This window comes from Hippichthys cyanospilos, chromosome 12 (assembly GCF_059441005.1).
Source record: "Hippichthys cyanospilos isolate Australia breed blue-spotted pipefish chromosome 12, RoL_Hcya_1.0, whole genome shotgun sequence".
NCBI classification, from domain to species: domain Eukaryota; kingdom Metazoa; phylum Chordata; class Actinopteri; order Syngnathiformes; family Syngnathidae; genus Hippichthys; species Hippichthys cyanospilos.
In genome coordinates, this window is record NC_142380.1 from 4,870,274 (window position 1) to 4,897,660 (window position 27,387).

At 41.4% G+C, this 27,387-nt stretch overlaps 2 protein-coding genes across 3 annotated transcripts in view; both read left to right on the top strand.

The window, feature by feature from the left end:
• The first annotated feature begins 379 nt into the window (after positions 1-379).
• larp4b (La ribonucleoprotein 4B) lies at positions 380-16,220 on the top strand. Its single transcript, XM_088430091.1, has 17 exons — positions 380-892; positions 2,696-2,829; positions 5,026-5,179; positions 6,176-6,355; positions 6,513-6,591; positions 6,914-7,050; positions 7,744-7,847; positions 8,381-8,491; positions 9,132-9,185; positions 9,341-9,550; positions 9,913-10,016; positions 10,102-10,374; positions 10,447-10,471; positions 10,557-10,718; positions 10,846-11,060; positions 11,433-11,547; positions 11,824-16,220. The coding sequence occupies exons 2-17, from the start codon at positions 2,749-2,751 to the stop codon at positions 12,136-12,138; spliced, it is 2,319 nt and encodes a 772-aa protein (XP_088286217.1). The 5' UTR covers positions 380-892; positions 2,696-2,748; the 3' UTR covers positions 12,139-16,220.
• Positions 16,221-17,309: 1,089 nt separating this feature from the next.
• The window catches only part of dip2cb (DIP2 acetate--CoA ligase C (putative) b), a 30,134-nt gene continuing 20,056 nt past the window's right edge, over positions 17,310-27,387 (top strand). Inside the window, exon 1 of one of the 2 annotated variants that reach the window (XM_088428757.1) lies at positions 17,310-17,514. In XM_088428757.1, coding sequence (XP_088284883.1) covers positions 17,433-17,514 — 82 coding nt within the window. In that variant the 5' untranslated portion in view covers positions 17,310-17,432. Of the gene's footprint in view, positions 17,515-27,063; positions 27,081-27,387 lie in introns of those variants that run through there. The other variant, XM_088428758.1, reaches the window with a different exon arrangement.

Sequence of the window (27,387 nt, forward strand, 5' to 3'; positions counted from 1 at the left end):
AAGAAAAGTTCAAGTTTTACGTGATTAGATTTCTTGTTAAAACGCAGTAAATTTGACATGCGAATTGTTGATAATGTAATGATTATATTATTATAAAATGTTTTAACATTTCAAGATAGATAGATAGATAGATAGATAGATAGATAGATAGATAGATAGATAGATAGATAGATAGATAGGGAAAAATACAGAATAAAAAAAGTATTTAAAAAAAGTAAAAAAAAAGTATAAAAGTAAAAGCGTGCAAAGCAATTGAGCTAGCGGATGACTTGATGACCTCTTTGTGGCGAGTCGTCATCGCCTCAGTGTATACGATCTTGGCGTGGAAGACGAAAGGGAAAGGAAGGGGCGATTCGTCCATTCGGAAATCTCGTCTGTTTCTGGGAGCAACGAGCGTCTGCTCGCTAGCTAGTTATTGCGTTCATTTGTCGTGTTCGCTTTTCTTCGTTTCAGTTCGATTATTCCCTCCCCTCCCTCGCAGACGCAGCCGTCGAGCGCGTTAGGGGATTTGCCTGGCGTGGAATTGCGCCACATTTGTCCGAATTGGTCCGCGCAAAGCGGGCTAAGCTAGTTAGCCACCTAGCTTCCCCCCTGCTAACTAGCTCGCAGTGCTGATTGGAAGGAGCTCGCCTCTTTTTTTCTTTTCTTTTGGATGCCGGGGGAACATTTTGCTAACATTAACGCGACACTCTTAGAGGGGTCCCAGGGGAGGCTGGGTGAGCTGCGACGGTTATTTGGTCAAGGTAGGCTGCTACTTAATAGCCTGCGCACTTAGCCCCGGACGCCCTGTGTAGGCCTCAGTCCAAACCCCGACGTCTCCTGCCTCCCTACGCCGCTGCCGGGACACTTTTCTGTTTTGTTATTGTCTTGCCGGACCAGTGAGAGTTGACAGGTGAGTAGCAAATTCTCGATTAGGCTTGTCAAATTAAATTCAGTTTTAAAACAGGGTTGTGACAAAGCTTTGTTGTGGAAAAGTCTGGGGAACTTAGCAGGTGGGGGGCTAACTAAATATTAGCTCGATGGGGGTTGGGGTAATCGGGCGAAATCACGCCGGAGGTCGCCATCTTCCATTGGGCACGACCGCTAACTACACCGGGAATGCTCGTCCAATTTGGTCGCCCAATTGGTTTGTATTGGTTTATTCGCACATATCTGGTAACGTTTTGATTCGATGTCCGGCCGGCAGAGACATGTAGCTTGGTGTTCCTCATGTGATCAAAACACTTGACGTTGTAGCACTCACACCTGCGATTCTTACGCTGGGAAATCCCCGTTTATTGCGGGGGGGTGTGGAAAACCCCAAAGTGCTATTGATTGGCCACAGACCAGCATTTATCTGACAGATCATTTGTTGATCGAAATGGTTTCCCTATGACAAATCATAAGAAAGCCGTGACTTTTTATGTGCTGAAACGCAACAGATGCCTCCAACTTAGACGCCTCTGTTAACAGCTGGTTCTTCAAGTAGCATTATAAAGATCACCAGTAAAGTACAGCAATAAGTTGCAATCTGCATATGAAATTTGTTGAAAATGTGAGTCGTAATGGCGAGGAGTCAGAGCAACACTTGCGTGTGGGGTACCCTTGAAACTTGTGCATTTTGAGAATTACATTTGGTGCAAGTATAGAACCACACAAATGACATTTTAGACCTCTTCTTGCTGTGAGTTATGTTGCATCTCTTAAAGTGCAGCTCAGTACTGCTCGGCATGTTGTGGCACAACTAGGAACTACACTGAAGATGAATCAATTGGGCCTTGCCTGTCCGCTTCTGTCCATCCATCCATCTATCTTCTGTTGTTGCTTATCTTCATTAGGGTCGCAGGCCTGCTGGTGCCTAGCCCAGATGTCTATGAGAAGTAGGCGGGGGTTGAATTGATTGGGAGCCAATTGCAGGACACACAGAGACGAACAACCATTCACACACCCAATCACACCTAAGGACAATTTAGAGTGTCCAATTCACCTGCCACGCATGTTTCTGTATATACTACAAACAAAACTCTCTCCAAGAATATCAACGCTCACATAGTTTGCCATACAGTCAGTTAACCGCCGCATTTTTGTAGCTTCACCATACTGTCAATAATTTAAGCCAATTAATATGCTGAATCAAGACTACTCTATTTATATAGCACATTTATTTCATAAACAAAACAACTCAATGTGCTTTACACAACAAAGTATTGAAATAAACAACGGTTAAGTGTGAGGGATCTCTTCCCTCACATCCAGGGACCACTACTCGCACTTTTAATGAGACACGAGATGCTAATCAGCCAGGGTTTTTTTTTTTTTTATTTCACTAGTATTACTAGTAGCTAGCACAAAATTTAAACATATGGTGCCTGGACACGTCACTGTTGTCCATGGCAATAGATAGAATGATTGACTGATTGAGCCTATCTTCTGTTTGTGAGCACCGCCATCCAATCGGTGCCTCTCATCTCACTGTCCTTCAAATCAATGCAAGCCCGAAGGCCATATTGATTCACATGACGTGTATCGATTGATTTGATCAATGATCAAGTGTTTCTATATTCTGTTTTTGTCGTGCAAAGGTGGCTAAGACCCGCCTGTGTGGCTTTCTATATTTGCAGATTACGTGTGGCTGTTGACGCTGTAGTGAGCAAACGTCACCTTGCTTCATTTTTCCTATTGTTTTTTTTTTTTTTTTTTTTTTCTTTTGCCATAGCCTCCTGGGTACCACACAGACTTCTCCCTGAGGAGCCAAGAAGCAGACGGCTCATGACTTCTGACCAGGACGCCAAGGTTGTCGCTGAACCACAGGTGCAGCAAGTACAAGAGGCCAAGGACAACGCTCATTTGGTGAGTAAAACTCTTGACTTCAAGTTCAGAGCGGGCATGCGCTTGGCCATCGTCAGCATGCCATTCACTCATTGTGGTTTTCGCAGCATTGCTACACAGTAATTCAAATTTGAATTGTGAATACAATTCAGGGCTGCCACCAATGAGAATGTTGGTTGTTGAGTAGTCACTGATAGTAGTCACGATCAGTTGACTAACCAGGGTGACAGAGAGGGTTTGAAAACATGCAGGATACCGACCCTCAGACTGGAGACATGTGCGCTAAATGGTTCTTATGTGTGATTGGGTGTGTGAATGGTTGTTCACCTTTGTGTGCCCTGCAATTCGTTGGGAACCAGTTCAGGGTGTCTCCATCTTACTACCCGAAGACGGCTTGGATAGACACCAGCACTAGTGAGGATAAGTGGCTATGGAAAATGGATGGATGGTTAATGTTCCAATTAATCTGCTCTTACTTTGAAAGGAGGACTGAACTGGATTTGCAGATACCTGCAGAAACCACATTAAAATCTCGTTTATCACCTTTAGTGCCTTTACGTATCCCCAGGGGTACTCGTACCCCATTATAAAAACGCTGCTTTAAGCTGATTAAAAAGATAACTAAGATGAACATTCACTTTTTTTTTTTTTTTACAAAACTTTGCTGCTTGTACCAACATTCCTGACATGTTTATAAATAATGCTACAGCATTATTGAAGGCCAAACTATTGCCTTAACATTTCTAGCTGTAAATATATTGGTTCCCTTTCAAAATGGAACCAAATAATATACACACTACATCAAGTTGTACTTTGAATTCTATGAAAGGATCTATATTTATGAACACATACTTGTACACATTCAACTTTTCACAAGCATCACCTTTTAAAAATCTATCTAAAATAAGTAAACAATATCTTTTAAAAACAGAGTTTTTTTTACTTTTAATAATCCAAAATGTTTTACTTATACAATACTTATACAATCACTAGTTTTGAAATGATCAAATTTGTCTATCTACCTGTGATTCATCAATTTTTATTGTGAACCTTAAAGAAACAAAACAAGTTACTTTCTTTATTGTGAGTCTTTTTAATAGATTAGCCGATTAATTGATTGTGTTTTATTCTGCCAAATATCAAAATGGGCATTGGCTTTAAAAATAAACCTACATCAGTCATGTAATTTTCTGTCATATAATTTTGTTTTTCTTTCCAATACATACCCTTTTATACTTTGTCAGAGCACTTATTTTTTCTTTACAGTTTTTCAGTTATCTTTTTAATTATAATAATAAATTACATTTGTCTCAAATACATATTCTGAAAACAGTATTTTTTGTGGCTGTTAATAAATGTGCACATAAAACAATGCTTTCCAAAGCTTGGTGATTGTGTGCGGTAAAATAATACACATCTCACGAGGGATAAAAAAACAAAAAGCAAAAGTTGTTTTGATTAAATGATTGACGTGACAAGACTTCCTGCAACCACATAATTAGCGACGCTCGCGTGAGTTGTATAAAATAGTTGACTGACAGTGACAATTGTTTCATCACAATTAACTGTCACTTGGCCAACGTTACGCCTGCGAGACAAGCTACGCTTGAAGCTGGAAAATTCACACAGGCCAACTTCAACCAGTTGGGAAAAAAGGCGGAAAACAGACGTCTTATACTGGTCGGAAGTGTGAAAGGGGCTTAAGATGGTGCCCTCGAAAAATAACACTTACACTTCTAGGTGCTATAATCTAAAATGGTGAAGAATCTGAGCCAGGCATAAAAGAAAAGAAAAACAAAATCAGAAGTGGCAGACTGAATATCAAAAGCCCTTTCCACACTGTCCAGCAAAGCACATGTGAGTAAATGCCAGATGTTCAGTATTCCCATGCAGAACATTGTGAGCCCCCACTACGGACAAAATGTTATTTATTTGTGGGGTGATGAGATTAATTTTGTAAACGATGTCTGCGTCAAAAATGCTTAGATTTATGGGCGCGCAAAAACTTCCAAGTCCCAAAATATCTTCATTTTCTGTTGCCAAGAAAGCTTTGCTCTAAGGACAATCCTGTGATAAGCGAATAAAAGTGCAAAAATCAGCACATATCATGGAGCTGAACTGGCATCTGTCGATGACTTTAATAATTAACTGCCTAATCGAGCTGGTCACATGTTTTCAATGCATTCTGCTATGTCTTAGTCCACCTTCTGTCCACAGGAATCCGCCAAGGTTTCGGACCTCAACCCCAATGCAAAAGCATGGGCCAATCACATGTTTAGCCTGGACCCCAGCAGCGGCGCTGACAAGTGCACTGCGGCCCTGCAGCCATGGAAGGACGGCTGCGAGAGCTCGGCCCAACCCGGCCCACCAGGTTGGCCTCGTCCTCGCTCTGCTTTTTACTGCTTTTGACTTTTGATGGTAACCTTTCTCCCTGAAACCAAGAATACAAAGCAATAAAAACAGGGCTGCAACTAACTATTAACAGTAATAATGTATTGGGCTGTCAGTTATTTTGCAGGTGAATTGTGTAAGAAACTTGTTTTCTTATCTATGCCTTTTTTAAAAACTTAACATTTCAAATTGACAGTGCAATAACAAACTCAGGTTCAGGACTGATTTGGGACACTATTATCAGTAAAAAGGGGCCAAAAAATGTTGTTTTTACAATGTAAAGGCAAATGTTATTTGAATTTGATGCAAAGACAATAGGCCATGAGGACTACAGAAATAGAACATTTACTTGTGAGGCACTGGAATTTTAAGGATTTGGATGATTTTAAATCAATCTTGTTCTCAAAATATGATCAAAGATGCCGTTGACTAAGTTGTCATTGTTCTAAATGTTTTTTAAAGGTGTTTACCTGTGTTTCAATCCCAAGTCCTGATTTAGATCAGTTTTTTTTCCCACTTCGATGAGCAACTAGTCCATTATCAAATTAATCCACAACAGTTTTGATCAAGTAAAGGTGACAAATTTGAATCCTTTTTTTGCAACAAATAATTTTCAGTACTGAAATTACTCAAAAGTGATTTTCTTTTTTTAATAGGCGAAAAGCAAAAGCTTTCAAAATTGTAAATAGAAAGTCCTGTCCGTTGAAGAAGTAGTGTGTGTGCGCGTGGTGTTGCGCTCAAGATAATGAACTTGATAACAGTGACACATGGCATTACTCCCATAACTGGAATTCTCAATATCCACTCCGGACTGTTAAAAACACTTTGAGAGAAGGAAACATGCAAATGGCTCTGTATTATGATTCTTTTTTTTAAATAACCTTGTCATTTTTGCACGAAGATTGTGTTTGTCCATATTGTGAGCTTGATTAGACCTCCTGCCGATTCTTGACCTTCGTCTCTTTTTACACGAGAGGTTACGGAGCCAGTGACGAGGACAAGGCTTTCCAGGAGCCCCTGCTACCCGAGCCCGATGAACCCCCGCCAGTACCGCTGATGTTGGCCCAGCCTCCTGCCTCGGCTGCGCCCGTCGCCCTGGAGTGCTCAGAGCCGCCCTACCCAGAATTCGCAGAGCAGGGGCCGCCTCCGGCGACAGGTAGGCCAGTGAATCATAAATGACAAATAGATATTTGGTCCATCCTTTGGCAATCTTGGACTTCATTTGAAATGCACATTTGGAAGCCCCCAATTACTTCTGTAGAAAACATCCTTCTCAGCATTTTATTTATTAAAATGTATTTCTGTGGTAACAGTCAGTGAGCCCCAGCCAGAGAATCCTCAGGAATGTTTGAGGGAGCACCTGAAGAAAACCCTGGAATTCTGTCTTTCTCGGTGAGCGTTTTTGAGCGAACTTTGCTCATTTGCATCACAGTCGTAACTCATTCAGTGCCATGGACGAGAATTCTCGTCTTTTAAAATAACAATAATAATGAAATTCTGAAATGCCTTGAAAGGTAAGTGAAAATGCTAAAGATACTCGCCCTCTACAGGTTTCCTTTTCCATTAACGCTTGGCACTGAAAGAGTTATAGTTATAGTTTTGCTCCAACCTATTTTTGGGACTGTTCCATTACCTACTGTTCTTATTGTCCATCACTGTTTTTCTCCCAGCGCAAATTGTAACTTAGCAAGCGTGCCTCGTCTTTGTCCCACAGCGAGAACCTGGCCAGTGACATTTACCTCATCTCCCAAATGGACAGCGACCAGTATGTGCCAATCGTGACGGTGGCCAACCTGGATCACATCAAAAAGCTCAGCACGGACATGGAGCTCATCGTGGACATTTTACGCTGTGAGTGTGAGACGCTAGTCACTTGACATCAGGCAGGCTTAAATCTTGACCCTTTCTCAGCTAAAACGTTGACTTGAATAATCTCAACACAATTATCGCAACATTAATAAATATAATAATATGGTTTATATTGTATCACCATGAGCAAGAGTTAGCCGTATCCCGGGACAACGTTTTCACTTCGATACAATATTGCAGCCTAGAGTTCTGTCCAAACAGATATAGATAAGAAGTAAGCAGGAATTATGTATGCTTTCATTTTTTTTTTTTGTATGAAAGACACTTGATTAAGTGATACGCTTCCAACAAAGCACAATAAACCGTAACAATCTCAGAACGATATGCAATATAAATATTGGATTGAGACACCTGTAGTGAGTCACACACTGGCTATCCCAACCAGTCAACTCCCATGCCACTCACCTGACTAGGCACCGCTTTTAAAAATCTACACACATTTAAAGTCATAAGTACTACAGTATGTCACTGGATTTTTAATATATATATATATATATATATATATATATATATATATATATATATATATATATATATATATATATACACATACACACACACACACACACGTGTATGTGTGTAGTATATAATATACTACGTTTATGTGACTTACACACAATGTAAGTTGTTTTTGTTGACCTCACTGTCATCCTTCTTTCCTTCCTTCTCTTCCAGCTCTGCCTTTGGTCCAGGTGGATGAAAAGGGGGAGAAGGTGCGACCCAATCAGAACCGCTGCATCGTGATTCTCCGAGAGGTTCCTGAGAGCACCCCCTTGGAGGTGAGTGAACCTGTGTGTTGTCAGATTATTTTAACGTTCTGTTATATGTGTTACTATTGTTGGGAATTATGTATTTTGTGTCACGGTAGCGTTAGTGTTCATTGAACTTTTTTTTTTTTTTTTTTTTTTTTTTTTAGGGGGACATTTTGGTTTCAAACGTGACGAAATTAAACAATCAAATCAAATTATTTTGAAATTATACTGTTTCAATAATGAATTAATCATACAAAGCAGGGCTCTGCAACCCACGGCTCCAGAGCTACATGTGGCTCTTTCATTGTTCTGCTTCGACTCACGATCACTTAATAACATAATGAGTACTTCATCTATTCAAAAAGTTTGTTGGTTTTCTAGATGTAATTATTTGCACTCTGTAACATTATAATACAACATTTTTAAATGTTAATTGTCAGTACTTGTCAAGTTTGAAATCACATTCAAATTCTTTTTTTTTTTTCTTACATTGTATTGAATACTGAAGTCATACAGACTATGCAGCAACACACAAGGAATCATTTACTGTTGTTTCACAGGAGGTGGAGGCTCTGTTTAAAGGGGACAACCTACCTAAGTTCATTAACTGTGAATTTGCCTACAACGACAACTGGTTCATCACCTTTGAGTCTGAAGCAGATGCACAACAGGTAAAACAATGTTGGGCTTTCTTTTTTAATCAAATTGACAAAACACTCCACTGTACTCATTTTTTTTTTTCAATTTGTTGAAAAACAAAAAAGATAAATATAGCTTTTTTTATGTACACACCAATCTTGTCTTATTTTGAAATTATTTTTTACAATGTGATGACACCCGTTTCGACTAATTTCACTGCACAGTCAGAGGTGATTTAGCAGATAGTGGACAGGATCCAAAGAAAAAGTTTCAAGCTGTTATTTTTTAAGTATGTTTATTGTCAAAGCAAACCATAAACTGATAATTTTAGGTTTTTTGTTCAAAACAATGAAACAACTTAACCCCATGGAGCTGAGGTGGGAACACCAGATGGTATGCAATGGATTGAAGCATGAAATGATATCTATTCTTTCTAGGCATGTTATTGCTTATTTGTTTATCTTAAATACAATATGAAAGAGTGCTATTTTATTTAGGGAACATTACACCTGTGTTTACACCTGTGTTTTTGGGGACGGCTGGAAAGAATGAATGGAATCTATTCAATATGGTGGGGAATGATGATGAGAAAATAGTGACAGGGAATGAATGAAACTTGTATTTAAAGGCACCTCTGTAAATTTAAAATGACAAAATATTGTCTTGTTCAAGGCATATCAGTACCTCCGGGAGGAGGTGAAAACCTTTCAAGGGAAGCCTATCAAGGTGAGCCATTTTGAGGGCACTCTCAATGGATTTCCTGTTGCGAAAAAAAAGGAAGAGGCCCAAATAATTGCCTCACTTAAGATGTCAATACATTTACTGCACATCTGTTCGAAGATTGTTGCTAGTTTGTCATGGTGTGGTGTTTTGTCGCGCAGGCGAGAATAAAGGCGAAGGCAATCGCTTTGAACACTTTCATGCCAAAGAACGGTTACCGGCCGGTGGAGGTGAACCCGTACGCTCAGCAACGCTACACCACTTCCTACTACATCCCGCCTGTGTACAGCCCCCAGCAGCAGTTCCCCCTCTACAGCCTCATCACACCCCAGGCTTGGTCAGCCACACACAGCTTCATCGACCCCACGTTGGTAAGAATTCGCGGCGGTGAAAAAGCTGCCTTTCGTTTCGATAAAAAGAAAGAGGAAAAAGAGAGATTCTTAAACCTGTGCGTGTGCATCATAATTTTCTGTTGAAGCCTTTAAAAAAGCTGGTGGGCAATTTTGTAAGCTTTATTACCCTTAGAAAGAGCTGCAGAATTGACCTTTCTTAAACGAAGTCTATCGCAGTTTCTCAGAAACATCGCAATGCAGATTTTCCCTAAAACCGTCTAGCCCTATGTTGGTGTTTGCGTAGGTCAGAGATACTTACACATGCACTTGCGCATACATTTCATGTCAGAATTGAGCAAGGGCGTTTTTCAGAGCTTTAAGCGTGTTTGTTGTATTTTCAGGTTGCTCCATTTCACAACAACCAGTTCATCAATGGATTTACATCGGCCAGTTTCAAACCAGCTACTACTCCGCTAACTGTTAGACACCACTCACCCAGGACCAGGTCGGTGCTTCACTCCTATGGTTTCCAGGTAAAACGGAACAAAAGCTCATATGTAAAGATTAAGATTTGTGGTTATTCCCCGCAGGAATCACAGTAAGCCTCACTTGAGGCCAACCCTTCCGGCCGCGGACCGCACAGGGCTCCTGGACAGTCCGGCCCTCTTTCCCAGCTTCCCCAGCGACAGACTGAACAGCGTCCGCAGCAGCCCGCCCACGCGCTTCCCCGTCAGCCAGCCTAGAAACAGGTTACCCTCCGCCACCGCCCCCGCCTTTCCCCGCCGGGAGACGGTGGGCACGGGCCGAGTGCCCGACTTTAACGCCACAACAGACTACTCTTCTCTGGGAATGGGTAGAGGAAGGTAAGACGCATCATGAAGTTTCCTCATGTAGGCCGTCCTCAGAGCCTTCAAAAACATTTCTGCTTTTTCTAGGAAAAAGAGGGATGATAAGTTTACAGTAAGTCCTTTTTCCTTATTTGAGAACATATCTTTTCCATTCGCGTTGATAACGTTGTTTAACAAAGCCCTTTATGTGCCACAAGCGAGTGACACCTCAATCGCCACCGCCGCCTCCACCCAAACCTCCATCTCCGAGCTTCGAGTTGGGCCTGTCCAGCTTCCCTCCTTTACCCGGAGCCGCTGGCCACCTCAAGGCAGAAGACATCTTCGACAACCGGCTGCCCAGCGCGCCCACCAAGGACAGAGTACGACTCACTGACCTTTGATTACCGCTAACTCGTCCTTCTAGGATTTTGGAGGCTGTTTTGTGTCTTTGTTTTGCTTGATTTCGCTGCAGCTGTCTTAACAGTTTGATGTTTATGTATTGTACAGAACATGAGCGCGGACTCCAGTCCTGGAGGACCCCCAGTCTCCGTCGGCTCCAAAGAGCTTCTTCGAACACCCCCTAACTCCTCCTCCCCCTCCCCCTCTTCTTCTCTGTTGCCTGTGAGCTTCATATGTTCGCCCACTACACACGCTCCTGCTGTGGCGTCTACCTGGACCCCCACGGTGTACCCGCCACCGCCGCCTCCCACTGTCCCGACAGCGTAAGCCCCTCACTTATCCTTTTTCACTGGTTATGCATCGATTGAGTCCTGTCGGAAGTAACAAAGTACTAATACTTCCTTACTGTATTGTAATAGATTTTTTTTTTTCAGATATTTGTTCTTGAGTGAATTTCCTCATGTCTTGTTTGATTGTTAGGCAGTACAATCAACAAGGCACGAGGAAATTCACTCAGAACAAATATACTCCCTAACTTGACAATGTATCACAAAAACTCCTTGATTAAACGTAAGAGTAAATGTAACTTGCTCTTTCTCCATTCCGGTCATGTGTCAGCAATGTGACCACGAAATCGGCTGATTTTATGGCCCCCACACAACGTGTTGGCTAATTTGTTCGGCGTTTGCTTTCAGGGAAGGGAAGGTGTCCGAAGTAAAGCAGGCCAAGGAAGCACAGCTATCCGTTGAGCGAGTTCCCGGCACACTGTCCACCGCCAGCAAGTCGGTGCAAGTCAATGGTGCCGCAACGGTCAGTGCACGCTCCAAAAACCTCGTTAAAATATCCTGTACCCCCGCTGAAATGCCTCCATATACCTTAGACACCTGGGGGCAAGAGATTACAAGCATCTGGACATTCTCTTTCAAGGATCTCTAATATTAGTCACTTTTACTGAGGAGTAAGAATATTTGCCTTTGGGAAAAGGCACAACAATTAATGGGCAATAACCCTGTCAAGTTAATTGACCGGTATTTCGATACTTGTTTATCCAACGTTGCCTTTCAGTAACATCCCGTGTGCTTGCAGGAGCAACGGAAGCCTTCCTACGCCGAGATCTGCCAGAGAGCAAAGGAGACCCCTGCACTGACGCAGCCGCTCGCCCCCAAGGAAGCCAAGCCAGCAGGTTCTGCCCCCACGGGTGAAGAGAGAAAGTGCCCCGACGTATCAGGCCCGATGGGGGAAGCTGCCAAGGCAAGAGAGACTTGCCTCTTGTCCTCCAAGATGGCTACGGGAAGACCCCCTCGAGACATGCGCAGGCCGGCCGGCCGCTGGGCCTCTTCGCCGCCGCCGCACCCGGAGAAGAAGGATTCTCACCTCACCCCGCCCAAGTCCCCCCTGTAGGGCCTCCTCTTCTGCATTGATGCTTTCAAAAAAGGAACTACGTCAGGGCTAATCCATTCTTCTCTCCACACGTTCAACACGAGCAAAGAGGACGCCTTCTTTTCTGGATCAGGGCTCGCAGACAAAAAGCACTTTACTGTGCATGTGAAGCACCGTATCATTTTTTTTTAAGTCTATTTATTTGACCCCTCCCCCAGGCCTTTTTTTGTTTGTTTATTCTTTTTAACAATCACTTTTAGTTGTCTAATTTTTTTGTTTGTTTCTGGCACAGGTAAGGGCTGTAAAAGGCCTGAATGGGAATTTTGGAAATAGTTCAAACTGGAAACTTTCCATGGCAATGAATTGGGAATTGAGGATCACAAATTAACATCTAGGTATTTAGGTTTTTTTTTCCCTAGAAGCAGATGTCCATGCAAACACTGCTCCCGTTTTTTGTGCCTGACTGAAATTTTGGCTTATAACACAATGCAAAAAAAAAAAAAAATCGACCAAGCCAAGCTGAAAAAATAGTTAAATTCAAATCTGAAATATTTTGATTATAATTGTACCCAAATATATGTCCACCGCTAGATTGTTTTCCTATTATTCACCATACATTTCCATGGAAAGTTAGCAACTTAAAGAATTCCCAGAATGTTTGCAACCCTTGGCACAAACGACACTTACTAGCAGTATGAAAGTGCCGGCGGCGCCTCTTTTGTTAGCATGTGGAGTGGGCTCCCCTTTTTCCATTCTGTCGCGTCTTACACACGTTGCAACAGAGAGAGATGCTCGCCACTCAGTCACACTTTTTCCCGGACTTTTTCTTCCACGGCATTAGCTCGGCGCGGCGCGCTTTGCCTGCGCCTACTGGCACCGTTAGCTCGACGCAGTCTCGGCCCGTTTACTCAGTGCGGACTCTGTGAGGATTTAGGAAGTGAATACCAGCCGCTGTTCTTTGCCTTTGATTGACAGGCCAGGGTGGAAGACTGCAAATGTGTTTGGGTCAGGGTGGACTAGAAAAAAAGGACAAAACGTATCAGATGACATGAACGAACCCCCCTCCACACACCACCACGCCCAGCTTTGTCTCACCTGCTTCATAAGTAACTCAGATGAGATGTGAATGTCCTTCGTGTGCTTTATGTACCAATCGGAAAGTCGCATCCAAGTTTGACCAAGCTTGCCCCGTGTGAGATATGTTGCACCTACTCCACATACGCGACTTATCAAACTGCGTTTGCATGATGCGGAACGAGTTCGAGCATCAGATTGGACGCAGATGTGACTTGTCCGAGGCTTTACGGAAGGTGCAATTGTGACTCAAAAAATGTCATGCTTTACGAAGGACCGTTGGGTAAGGCTTAGAAAAAGTCAGAATGCATTAGTTTCTTGTGCTTTACGAAAGCAGCAACTTACTAAGTTTCGCTTGAGTTACGAAAGTCTTGGGTTTCGCAAGTTCCCAAGCTGCTGGCGGATTACTCTGCGCGCCACTTGTTAAGTCCCATTCGCCAATTTCCAAAGACTGCGACAAGGCTGCAGGTTAGGGTCGCGCTTCACGAAAAATGCAGGCACAACTTTGTAATTTTTGCTGGAGTTACAAACGCGTCAGGTTACAGGATTTGCTAAGTCGGTGCTTGACGAAAGGACACTGGTGCTATTGACTTTGAGCTTTGGAAGACTGATGCAACTCAGTTGGTTTTGTGCTATACAAACGGTGCAGGAAGTCGCTCGTGCTCGCTCGTCTCCTGGGTCTCTCCGGTTCCTGTGACATTTTTGCGCATTTGGCAAGTCGGACTATTTGGAACACCCCCCCTCCCCCCAGCCTTGGTCCATCCTGTCGCAGTAGAAAGGTTGCTGTGATTTTGAGCTGAAGTTAAGACAGCAGTAGGTGATGTTGAAGGATATCTTTGTTTTTAATTGAGGGGTGGGGTTTGGGGGAGGGGCTTAGAGGAAGGAAAGGGCACCCCCCCTCCTCCCTCTCAGCGGTCCTATGTGGAGAGCCCTGTAGCAGCATGTTGGCTTCAAATGTAAATAAGCGAGTCCAAGTCCAAATCTCCACAAATGCGTCTTCCTTCCACTTGAAGCATTTAGGGAAATCCCAGCAAGAGAAGGGAACAATTGCGATTTTTTTTTTTTTTTTTTTTTTAGACTGAGATACACACGGATGTTTTTTTTTTTTTTTTTCAATTGCCGAGAGAAGATGCTCATTTCAGGAGAGGTGCAGTTTATTCCTTCTTTTCTTGTTTGTTTTTGAAGCAAGAGGGAAAGCAGCTGGCGCGCGGCGTCTCCTCGGAAAAGATTTCCATCCAGTGTTTGAGAAACTTGAATTTTATTTGAACTTGAAAAGTGACTTTGCCTTAACTTTTATACCAGTCGAGCGAGCATAGAGGCGTAGTGTTCGCCCCCCCCCCCCCCCGCTACTAAAGAGAATATTTAGTGATGTAAGGCAGAGTGCAAATAAATCTATTAGCGTCTTTGGTTTTACTTTTGCCCATTTTTTTTGTTTGTTGGTATCACATCCTGAATAATAGCAAAAGTGGTTTGGAATCAGGTTGTTTTTGGCGGGTGAACGTGAAAATCCGTAACTGCAACCAGAGTTGATACTGTATTAAATATTATGCACTTTGAGGTGTGTGCTTTGCTTGTACAGTTGTAAATAAGCAGATAAAAAATATAAGAGGTACCTAAAAAGAAAAATCTATTAATGTCGATAACAAGCTGGATGTAGGATTTAAACAACAAAAAAAAACTTAATGTGCTTTTTGATTTTTTGTTTTTGTTTTTTTGATTTATTTAGCGTGTGGACTTTGATGTACAATTGTTTTTTTTTTTGGTTTCATTCCATTGACACTGTTTTTTTTTTTTGGTCTTGTTTACACAATGACGCCACTAAAAACATAACAAAAAAAAAACACAACGCAAAAAGATCACAAACTTCCTCAACTGCTTGATTCTCCCCTTTCATCTGGGGAACAAACTTTCTCTCGTGTGCGAGAAATTCCTACCAAACTTATGGGTATGTTTAGCTTTGCCTAGCCTAGCTTATTTTAGCATAAAGACAGCTAGGTAAAAAAAAAAAAAAAAAAAATTGTATTTAATGTGCATTTATGAACACTGACTAACAATTTGCTTGTTTGTTTTGATGAGCATTTTTCTCAATGGTAACAAGTCCAGTCTTCGAGCTAAGCTAAGCTAGACAAATCCATGATACCGTTTAAAATTCTGCAATGTGGTTTGGCTACTGTAATAATCATCATCCTGTTTTAGTTTTTTGCATCTAATGTTTTGTGTGCGTGTATGTGTGTGCCACTGAGGTTGTGAAGCGTAAAGCACATTTGAAGCACAGGCTAACTGCTGCGTACTTCTCATTAGCCGCTAGTTAGCTCGAGGCTTGGTTCGGTTCTTGAAATGTTGATTCTGCCGCCATGTTTGTCTGTGTGGGAACATCAAAACTTTTTTTTGTTTGATTTAAACCTTTTCATGTGACTGGCGCAAGATTCTTAAAAAAAAAATGACAACATGAGGGCTCTAATCTGTGGCTAGTGTGTAGCTAGCGCGCAGTTTAGCTGTCTCCTGTCAGGCCTGATCTGTTGGACTCTGAACTGTGAACACATGCGTGAGCAAAACAAGCAGAGCTACCCTTTTGCAAAATTATGAACATCTTAATTTGTCATTACCACAACTACCTTTTCCTTGTTTTGACCGTGCCATTCTCCCCAAGATGGGACACAACTGAGAAAAACTACAGATTTTTTTTTTGTTCTTGTAAAACCTGAGGAATGCACAAGACTCAAGTTCTATACTCACTGTGGTTTCACTCATTAGCGCAACCTACAGTACTCGCTACGCTAACAGCTGTGGACAATCGAGGACTCTGCGTCAGGGCTGGCCTAAAGACACCTTTTTTTCTGTCTTTTGTTACCATTTGACCTTGCTCTGTTTTTTGTTTTTTTGTTTTTTTTTCTTCATCGAGACTGGAATCAAGCGTGTGGTTGGCTTAGATAATTTAAGTTACTCTTGTGACAGGATGTTCAACGTCTCATTTGGAGGGAATAAATGTAGCTTACTGGAAAATAAACATTTAGGCACTGTTGAGGAAATGCAGAGCTCTTTCTTTTGTTTGCTTCTTGAAACGTTTTCCCTTTACTTCATGCCTGACAAATAAGCAAAAAAAAATTATTTTCCCCCAATGGAGTTTTTAAAGGGACAATGTAAAATTCAGACAATTTTCCATTAAAAAGAATAAATGATTATAAATAAAAAAAAAAAACAACTTGCAAATAAACGTGTTCTCGTCGGGGGGCTGTCATGTCTGTTATAGCTACGGACAATGGTAATTGCAGCACCCCCTGCTGTCGGTAATGAAAACTGGTCTAAATAACACATTGTCCCTTTAAGGAAAATCTGGTTACAAATGACATTATTTAGTGTGTTCCTGGTTTATTCCAATTTCTCTTTTGGGTTGAAATGGATTTTCGTAAGTAAAATAAGATTGCACAAGCGGTAGGGGAAACTTGTAATTATGTATGTACGAATGCTAATGTCTTATTCATAAACGACAATTTCTACACAGACATTAGATAACAAGTACAAAATTGTTTATTTAAAAAATATTTTTCCTGTTGACCATTCTTACAATAAATGTAATTCTGTAAAATATATATAAAAAATGAATGAGAATTTTAGGGAATAATGCTAAAATGTAATTGTTTCAGGATCGGTAATGCTCGGGTTTCGTTTCGGACCCACCTTGGATGCGGCGGTTTTTAATTTTCCAGCCAATAGGTGGAGCCAGAGACCAAGGGACGTCACCCAAAGGCCAACGAAATATTTGACTTTCTAAACATTCAAACGACGCCTGATTCGCCACTTTGTTAAAGTTCGAAAACATTTCTTTCACGAAACCTGCATATGTATTTTATAATTTTTTTGTTTAATTCAAAGTCGCTACATGGACATTTAAAGCATTTTACGCAAATAAAATACTGATTTTTCAAACGCTTGTGTAAGGCTTGCGGTAGTGCTCAGCGTAACCCGGAAAATGCCGAGTTTTCTTTCAAAATAAAAGAAAAGCTCGATTGTAAAAGGTTGGAAATTGTGTATTCTTTTGACAGGCAAAGCACCAGAAGCAACTATCTGACATCTCTGAACTTGACGCCTCCGGGAGCTTCAAAAGAGGAGCAAAGCAAATCACCGCCGACGGACGGACCGCGAGGTTCCGACTTGTTTTTTTCTGGATCGTTTGGAGAGGAAAAAGAAGGAAAAGAAGACAAGAACACTAAAATAGCTTGAAGGCGCCTGACGTCGGCGGAATGGCGGACATGGACCCGTTGGTGCCGATACCCGTTGAGGTTCGGGCCAAACTGGCCGAGTTGGAATTGGAGTTATCGGAGGGTGAGTGGCACTGTTTACTGGTTCCCCTCGGCCTCGGCTCGGTTCGGCTGGGTTTGATTCGGTTTGTAGGCCCTTTGCTGTGTCTTGAGTTGTTTCATCGGACGGGCTGATTCGGAGCTGAAGCAGGGAAAAGTTTCTTCTCGTGCACACGCATGCAACTGCAGCAACAACTCAGGCAGTGAAATTCTGCTCTATAAATCTTTAGCGGTTTGCTTTTCACTGTCTCACTGTAGAGCAGATTTTGAACTCGACATTTTTTTTTAGGTGATTTCTAATTCTGAGCCAAATTGTGGGATGAATTTATTAAAGGGTGTAACAACTGAATGATCAATCAAAAATTGTTTGGGGATTTGATTCATTGAGCTTAGATCTTTTAAGCAAATCAAATTGTTAACATTTTCTGGAGTTCTGTCTGCTTTATAGCCGCAGTGTCGCCAACTTGGTTCTACGTGCGATTCTGGATCATTGAGTCGATTCTACAAGTGGTTCTAGTGTTCTGGGTCATTCATTTGATTCTGGCCATGGCTCTGGGTCACTGTTTTGGTTCTATAGATGCACATCATTGAATTTGGTTTTATATGTGATTCTCTGCATGTGTTCCTGGTCACTTAGTTTGTACTACAAGAGGTTCTGAGTTTTTGGGTTGGTTCCACGTGTGATTCGGGGGCATCAAATCCGATCTATATGTGGTTATGTGCACACCTCTCACAATTTTTTGTAGGTCCTGTTCTTAAAATGAGCCCCAAATCCTAATGACATTTCTTCTGTTATAAATTTGTTTTGCTGATGGAGGAAGCCTCTTGCAGTGAGCTGAGCTTGTTGATTGTTTTCATTTTTAGTTGACATAAGATGGCCAACATGTCTAAAATACATAAAAATCAACGAAACTGCGCACTTTTTGAATGTTGCCTGCCACACCCATCTGAAATTTAGCTACAAACTAAACATAAAACAAACAGAGCTACTACACACACCTTGTGTACAAACTGCCTTAAGGCTCTGCTAGCTTCATGCTAACTTAGCATCGACTGTTCGTGACATTCTAGGGACCAAACCGGTCACTGAATCTTAATGCATTCATATTTTGCATTTTCTGCAAGTGCTCTCAATTCAAAATTATGTCCTGGTTTCTAATAAATACTGTAAATGAAAATGATTTTTTTTACCCAGTTCATCATTCCAGTGTTATTGAAATAGTTAGTTGCAGGCCTACAATATTTCGACGCCGCCCCCTCGACCCTCCTATCGTACCCCCAACAACTGACAATTCACTCGCTTTGTTTTCATGACACGCCCCCATCAAGGAGACAACAAAGGGTCAGGGGGTGCCCATGCAGGTCAAGTGGGGCTTTCTATCTTTTAATCCCCTTAAATGACACAGCTTGATCAGATTATCACCGTCATTTAGCCAGGCGCTGAACCGCAAAATAATCATACATTCTAAAAACAGTTGGGTCAAAAATAACCTATTATGAACAAATTGCTTTAAGTCCAGGTGATTCCCAGGTAATCACCAAATGCAACAATTGCATCAAGTTGAAACCTATAGTGTTTGTTTACTTTTGTTTTATTTTTTTTTCCAGTTATTTAACCATGTCCTATACATAAAAAAAAATTACTACATATATGGGGAAAAAATGGTGACTATTATTTGGGCGAATTCGATACAACTTTTGTCCAAAAACTGTGCTCAAATTGACATGAGTTGCAGTTGTTCGCTGTTTGGCCCGTAACAGATTCACGCCATCAAGAAAGAGTCCTGATTATGGGATGTCACATTTATGATGCCTTTTGGTTGGTGAGCATGCCGTGTCAGGACGGGGTCACTTGTTGACACTCCAATCGCTTTGGCGGGAAGACGACGAGGCGCTTGCTCGTTGCGGCTGATGAATTCCATGTGTGTCTTCGTCCTTGGAAGATTCCCGAGAATTTCCTCATCCTTTTTGGACACGGCGCAGGAACGTCACCGATGTTGACATCACGGAAGAGCGCCGCAGCTACTGGTCCATGAGCCGCGTGGCACCCAAAAACTGAAACGACTGAAGGATTTTGATATAACACACAAAACATTTGGAATAATAAAGAATTAAAACCAGGGATGTAGCCATCAAATATTTTGCTCAATGAATAGAATAAAAAAATGATTAATACATTTACCTCTTTCATTTTGAGCTAACATTTTTAACTTAAATTTAAACTGAAATCAGAAGACTTTTTTTACACTCTCTAAACATTACTGAGATTTTAGACAAATACCTCCTCACTTGTTTATAAAACAAAATGAAATCAAGCCACAGCAGCAAATTTTCGCAAACCCGGTTTTGTTAAAGTGATCGGTAGGAACGGGAACTGTTTCTTTTGAGTTATTTACTGTATGTTAATTAAGCTGCCTTTAAAGTAATCGGACTGTTCTTCTCTGCCTATATGGAGCAGTTGAGGACTGCGAGCAGCTAATGCTGCTAGCATCTAGCGCCGCTAGCAATGCTAGCCACTAACATTGGAGCCGCAGCTAATCACTGGCAAAAGACACAATACAGCGCTGTATAATAACACATCAGGCCGAGCATTTTCTTGTTATTACCGAGTAAATAAAATAAGATATTTTTGAGGGGAGAAAAAAAAACAACACCACCTAACCCTCCAACAAAGGAGAGATCCATTTTGATTTCTATCAGTTGTCCCATGTGCATGCATCCGTGAGAGATTCCCTAAAAGAAGCACAGGGAGTTTCCCACCCGGCAACAGAGGAATCAGATGACAAAAGTCTGCGCCATCATCTTCGTCATCTTCATCTGCACTGCCTACCAAAACAAGCTTAAAGCTTGATGACATTTCTTGCAAAAATTGTGTTTTTTTTAATTTTTTTTTAAATAAGTAATCTGCACTACTGTGAAATGACTTACCATATCATCACCTCAAATTTTCCGTATGGCAAAATACTATCACTAGTATTTGTAAGCTCATAACATTTGTACAAGCATACCTTACTTCTTTCCTTTATTTTTCTGTTCCTCCTTCTCTTCCTTTTTAAATGACAACAAGGTATTCAAATGATTCATTGATTATAAAATAACCAATTAATTTCATCTATCATCAGTTGTTAATCATTGTACACTTAAACCCAAGCAATAAACAGGAATCAACCGTTTTAGTTCCACCATCCAAACTGCGTACAGGATCACATTAATGCCACAATTATTATTTATGATTTCAAAACTCTTTGATCCTCTCTAGAATAAATCTCAACCAGAATCCTCTCATAGCTTTACTTTTGGCTCATCAGGCTCAAATGACATTTATTTTGGAAGCCTTCACCAATTCTGTGTGTGTGTGTGTAAGTGTGAGCGGGTGTGTGTGTGTGTTTGCTGTGCATTGGAAGTGAAATGGTGAAGAAAATAATGTTTGGGATACCATCAGGTCAAAAACAACTTTGTGGCACATGGGAAGAAAAAAAGAGGGAAAAATTGAGACGAGAAAGCATTGGGACGCATACCGCATAATTATTGGTATATAGCAGTGTTTCTCAACTATATTTTGCCAGGCCCCCCCCCAAGAAAAGAGAACCCCCCCCTCCCCCGTCGATGCACTGAATATAAATGAGATTATTATTGATGAATATTGTTTAAGTATACCCACACATGTATCCTTTTTTAACATTAACATTCAACAACTGTTAATTATTTTTATTGCGTTTATACGGGTTATAGCTTAGTCTAAAACGAAAAAAAAAAAACTAGCAAGTGTACCAAAGTGCCTGAAAGTAAAAGAAAATGATGAAAATGATTACTTTATTGCAATTAGATTCCACAAGACAAAAACAAAGCCTTTTTCCTGGGATTATTTGCGCCCCCCCCCCGGTATCACCTCGTGCCCCCCCCGCCCCACTATTTGAGAAGCACTGGTATACAGGAAGTGAGTGAGTGAAGAGAAGTGTGTACAGTCTACATTTGGTTTATTTACGAGCAGGTTAGTTTTTTCACGCTAAACAGTTTACACACACACACACCTGTGTAAATCCGCAACATTACGACAGGATTAGAAAGATTATGGCTGCGGAGAAGGACACTCAAGACAGCGGACAGATGTGAATTTTTAAGAGCTAGCGAGCAAAATCGTCCAGCGTCATGACATCAACGTCTTGACACGGGGGACTTTTTTTTTCAGTTCGCTCTAATTTTAAATGTGCTTGCTTTGGAAATCACATCATACACACAAGTTACTTTTTCCAGAAGCATTGAGTAATCAGAACACTGATGGGCAGGGGTGACCCAGTTGTTTTGGAGGCCATCCAGCAGATTAAACGTCCTAACAATCGCCAGCTCGCTCCGACTGCCGCAACACATCCAAAACCAAAACCGCCACTCGTTCCTATGGATGTCATCGTCAAAATGGCCGCCGAGGGATAGGAAAAGAAATCCAAGTTGAGTCATTGCACTAAGCATGCTGACGGTGATTTTTTTAGAGGTGCGATAATTATGACTTCACGGAGCAAAAAAAGTGCTACAAAAAAGTTTTTTTTTTTAAATAAAGGGATGAAAATCAATTATCAATGATTACATTAATTTTGGTCATCTATTTATTGTTTGGAGACCTAAAAATATCCAGACACTCCGAATTTCAGCCTTTTTACTGCAAATATTCTCAAAATTCTTAAGGCCTGTTTGAAAGACTAATAATCGTTTATTCAAAAAAAAACATTTGCGATCATTTGCCTTGACATTTGAAAAAAAAATCATATTTTTTGACAATTTTCGAATGTTATGAACCAAACCAGCAGCGAATCTTTGTTTTTGCATTATCAACTTGAAAAAATATCCCATTTGTTCAAGATAGGATGAGAATCAATGTTTTTAAACGGAATTATCGATCGATTGACAAAATAATCAATAGAAAAACAGGTAATCAATTAATCATTAAGAGAGCTACTCAGAATTTCAGCCTCCTTATTGGAAATATCCTTCATTTTTTTTAATCCTCAATGAAAGCAGAATCTTTGTTGAATCAAAATTCGGAAAACCATTATCAAAATTGTGGCCGATTTTCTGACGTTATGGACCAAACCACCAGCATTTTTTTTTTTTCTATTAAAAAAAATATCTTATTTTGTTAATGAAGGGCTGGAGATGAAAAAAAAATCCATCAGTCAGATTCCAAATCGGCTGATTAATCAATTTAAAAAAATAACCGTTAGCTCCAGCTAATGATTACAATAATGACGATTTTGTGACATACTTACGCCCACAAGGAAGCGAACCCGGCTGCTTGGCGAGCGGTTGTTGCCGCGGGCGACCAAGGGCGAGACACCACGCGAGAAGGCCGCCTGACTTTTTGCAATCAATGTGCTCTTTGTTGTCAATTTGAGCCGCCTCGTCTCGCTACTTTATTTTCCACAAGAAAAGAGAGCAGAACAAAAGGAAACTTTTTCACTGCCCGGGCTACTCAATGTCACACTTTTACAATGCTTCATATGCTAAAGCTATCACATGCTAAAGTTAGCCCACATGCATGTCATGTGTGAAGCGCAAATTCCAACGGACGATGGCCGCCACGTGATTGGTGCTCGCTTTTAACAAATGCCGATTATTTGATTAGCAAATGTTACACACACACAGACCTGCGTGTGCTCACACACACATACCTGCACATACACACGTTATTTTCACACGCACACACACATATAAAAGGGTTTTGTCTATTGTAGTGGGGACCATTGACTTAATGCATTTCCGAACCCAAAACACAACAAATTGCCCACCAATACGGTCCCCACTAAGGTAGTAAAGCCCCGGATTTAGTCCTCATCATATGGCAAAAACAAGGGCACAAACACACACACGCACACGATAAAAACACACTCATACACACATTCACTGATAGAAATATACTCATACACACATTCGCTGATAGAAACGCACTCATACACATACACACACACATATACACAAATAATGTATCTACAGAGACACACAAAGTCTCACACACACTTCAGACACATGTGCACACACACACACACACGTACACACAGCAACAACAAGTGTAGTGTTGAGGCTCCAGTGAGCGAAACGGCTGCTTTTAGTTTTAGTATGAAAGGCAAAGAATGTGCGTGAACGTGTGTTTGTGCGTGTGTGTGAGCATGCGGGCGCTAAGGCATGATTTTGTATATTTTTGTACTCTGAGTGTGTGTGTTTGTCAAGCAGGAATGTGCTCACTGACGACCAGCGACAGATGCCTTGCTTCAGGCCCCGCCCACATCTGTGTGTCTTGAAATGTGTCTGTTTGTGTGTGTGGAACTGTGCCGCGATTGCGCGCGTGTGTTTGTGTGTGTGTGTGTGTGTGTGTGTGCATCTGCACAAGGACTCTCCGTACACATGAAAGTTGAGGACCAATCAATTGTTTTGTCTAAATGTGCTCTGCCGAACCGGCGACCAGTCAAGGGACAGACATTGTGAAAGGGCCATTTTGATGACATCACACGCTAACCATTTCTCGGCTGGAAAATTCCCACAAAGCGTTTCGCCTTCTGGACTTTTTTTTTTTTCGCTCGCGTTACATGCACATGTATGACATCAGGCAGCGCAATCTCACTGTGTGTGTGTGTTACCTTTGTACTTGTCCCACTGTGTTTGTGTGTGTGTGTGTGTGTGTTCGTATCTATGACAACGCACACGGTAGCCATTGTATGTCACATAAAAGTCAGACACGCACACACCAAAACTGAAGAACTTTTATTCAGTTGATCGTCTTGACTGAAATGAAATATGATTAGCACAAGACAAGTGTGCGTTTGTGCGAGTGTGGGGTTGAGTCCTGCATTCCTGGTGAGGGCACTCGCACTTGTGGGATCTTCAGCTGTGCCCAAAGGTCAGCACCAACATGTACGCACACACACACAATTGAGTGTGGGAAACGTTTCTCTCGCACACACGTCATGTGATGTGGTGCTGTTCTGACCTGTAAAATGTTATTTATGATGTCAAATAGGTGCTTTTTTTTGTGTTTGGTATGGCGGACTCACAGTGATGACATCATCAACCGAGCGCCCGTCAAAGTAATGAAAACAGACTGATATATTCTTTGTCAAATGTCGGTTTTATTGATTAATGATGTTGACGTGATATCATGTATGTTGAGTTAGAGAATACGTTTGTGTGATGAGGCGAATGGGCATTTTGTGTTTGCACTTTGCGCTGAGTTGTCAACGCTAATTAGCATGCTAATGAGCTAATGAGCCGTTGCTAATGAGCGCGAGACTTTGGTGTCTTCTCTCTTTTACTCATTAGCTTTTTTCCATTCGTTTCTTCAACTGGTGCTGACTTTCTTTCTTTCTTTCTTTCTCTCCTTCCTTGTTTCCTTTTCCCTTCTTTCCTTTACTTTTACCTTCCTTCCTCTCCTTCCTTGTTTGTTTTACCTTCCTTTGTCTCCTTCCTTGTTTATTTCCTCCACTACCTCATTTTTTCTTTCCTTATACATTCCTGACTCCCTTCCCTACTGTCTTCATTTCCTCATACCTTCTTTCTTTTCTTCCCTTCTTCATTCCTTCTTTCCTCCCTGCTTTCCTTCCTTCTTCCCTTCCTCATACCTTTCTTTTTCCCTTCCTTTCTTCCCTCCTTCTTTCCTTTCTTCCTTTCTTTCATCTCCTTTTTTTCCTTTCCTCGTACCTTCCTTCCTTCTCTTTTTTCTTGTTTTTCATAACTTCCTTTCTTCCTTCCCCACTTTTTTCCTTCCCTCATACCTTCCTTCATTCCCTTCTTTCTCTCTCCATCCCCTTTTTCGTGACCACAATATACCCAATGGTGTAAGTCAGCGTCATCAAAGCGGTGGCAGGTGAGCTGAATCTGACTTTTGGTGACAGATGGGGTAACACCTTGGACTGCTTGCCTGCCACGCATTTAAACTATTCATAAACAATAACAAGAAGTCTCCAAGTTTGAAATGACACAACTTGGAGGCGGACCTGCTGGCCACTAGGTCATCGTGCTGATGCCTGTTGTAGTTCAGTCAAACAGAACTAATCTCCATCTCCTTACCAATACACACACACACACACACACACACACACACACACACACACAGGATGACTTTGGATAGAGTCTGATGCTATGAATAGAAGCGTGATGGTGTCACATTGATCTCATGTGACTGCCACATATCATCATATTTGGGGGTGTTTCTTCTCCTCAATCATCGGTTTTGTCATACTTTTGAACAGCACAATCCAATAAGCACCATCAAGCAGAAATTTCAGCCTTCTTCTTATGTCTATTTGCCCCCATGCAGGCATGTTTCAATGGAAAGTTGTGCATCCTGATTGGATGGTTTAGTAAAGTTACTGTAACATCTGCGCTAAATTCCATTAGCCCTTCTATGACGTTTTGTATTTTATGCTAGCATTAAGAACGCTGTTCTCGATACGTTCACGCAAATTAATGTGTCTTAATTGTGTCTACAGTCATTGATGTATGCGTGTGTTTCTTCCTCAAACACGACAGACATCCCAGAAACAATGTGGGCCACTGCCACATGCATTATTCCCTCACTGCAGAGCTTTGTTATCTTTGGACCAATGCACTGATGCATTGTGCTGCCAAATGAGCTCACAAAGCTCCTTTTCTCCATGACGCCGACTCCGCCCGGCTGCTTCACAGCTTGCTTGACACTGCACTCTGATAAATGAATGAATGAATAAAATACGTGGTGCACACGCACACACACACAAACGCACAAGCAGACTCACTTGATTTGATTGGATTAGAAAATGATGTAAAGCTTTATCTTGGCACCAGAGAATTCTATTTAAAAAAAAGCCACGCCTACCATTTTTCATTTTAGTTATTTTTTATCACTTTCTTGAGGTGTCGCAATAGTTTTGTACCACGGTTTTCACAATTGGTATGTGTTTCAATATTTTTTTGCCACTTGCCATGTTTTTGTCCATCTTCATTTCCTTTTGGAGGTTTTCACTTCGGCCACTTTTTGCTCCCAATAAATGTCCCAATGCTTTTGTTACTTCCTGTAGTTGACCCAATACTTTTGTCCAACACAATTTTTTTCTTCATTTTTCACTATGTATGTCACAAACATTTTTTCCTCTCTTACCATGTTTACTGACATTTTCGCCAGTTTTTAGGTATCCCAAAAAGTTTCCCCACATTGTCTTAACTTTTGTCGCATCCTGTAGGTGTCCCAATACTTTTGTCACTTTTCATTTTGTTTTGCAAATCTTCAATCCTATTTTTTCTGTACTTGTTTCCACATTTCTGCCACTTTTCACTTCCGCTAAGTGTCCCAATACTTTTGTTACCCCCCTTTTGACGTCCCAATACTTGTGTCCACATGTGTGTTGTTGCTGTGCCCATAAAAGGAAACGGTGCGAGGAGGAGGATGGAAGGACATTGCCAGTGGAGGAAAAGAAAGAACGAGAGAGAGAGCGAGAATTAGAAAAAGACGAAAATAGAAGAGTCAGGACAGCCAAAGACAACAAAAGAAGAAGAAGAAGAGCATGAGTGAAGGGCAGGAAGTTGTTTCTCGGCCAATCAAAACACAGGAAGCCCCCCTCCCCTCCAAAGGTTCTTTTTACAATTTTACTCATCTTACACACACTTACACAGTGACCTCTGATGCAGTTGAATGGATTTTATACACCCCCATGACAAGTGGCCACTTCCTGTTCATTTCCTGCTTCTAGCGTGACGACTTCCTGTTCGTCCAGGTGGAGGTTCTCAACAAGCGTTTGCACGTGTCCCAATACTTTTGTCTGCCCTTTTTTGTGTAATACAGGTATGTGTTTATGCCTGTGTGTGTGTACATGCGTGTATGTGTTTGGAAAAGTTGTCAAAAGGGCAACAGGGGTCAAGCTGCACACATCCTGCAACA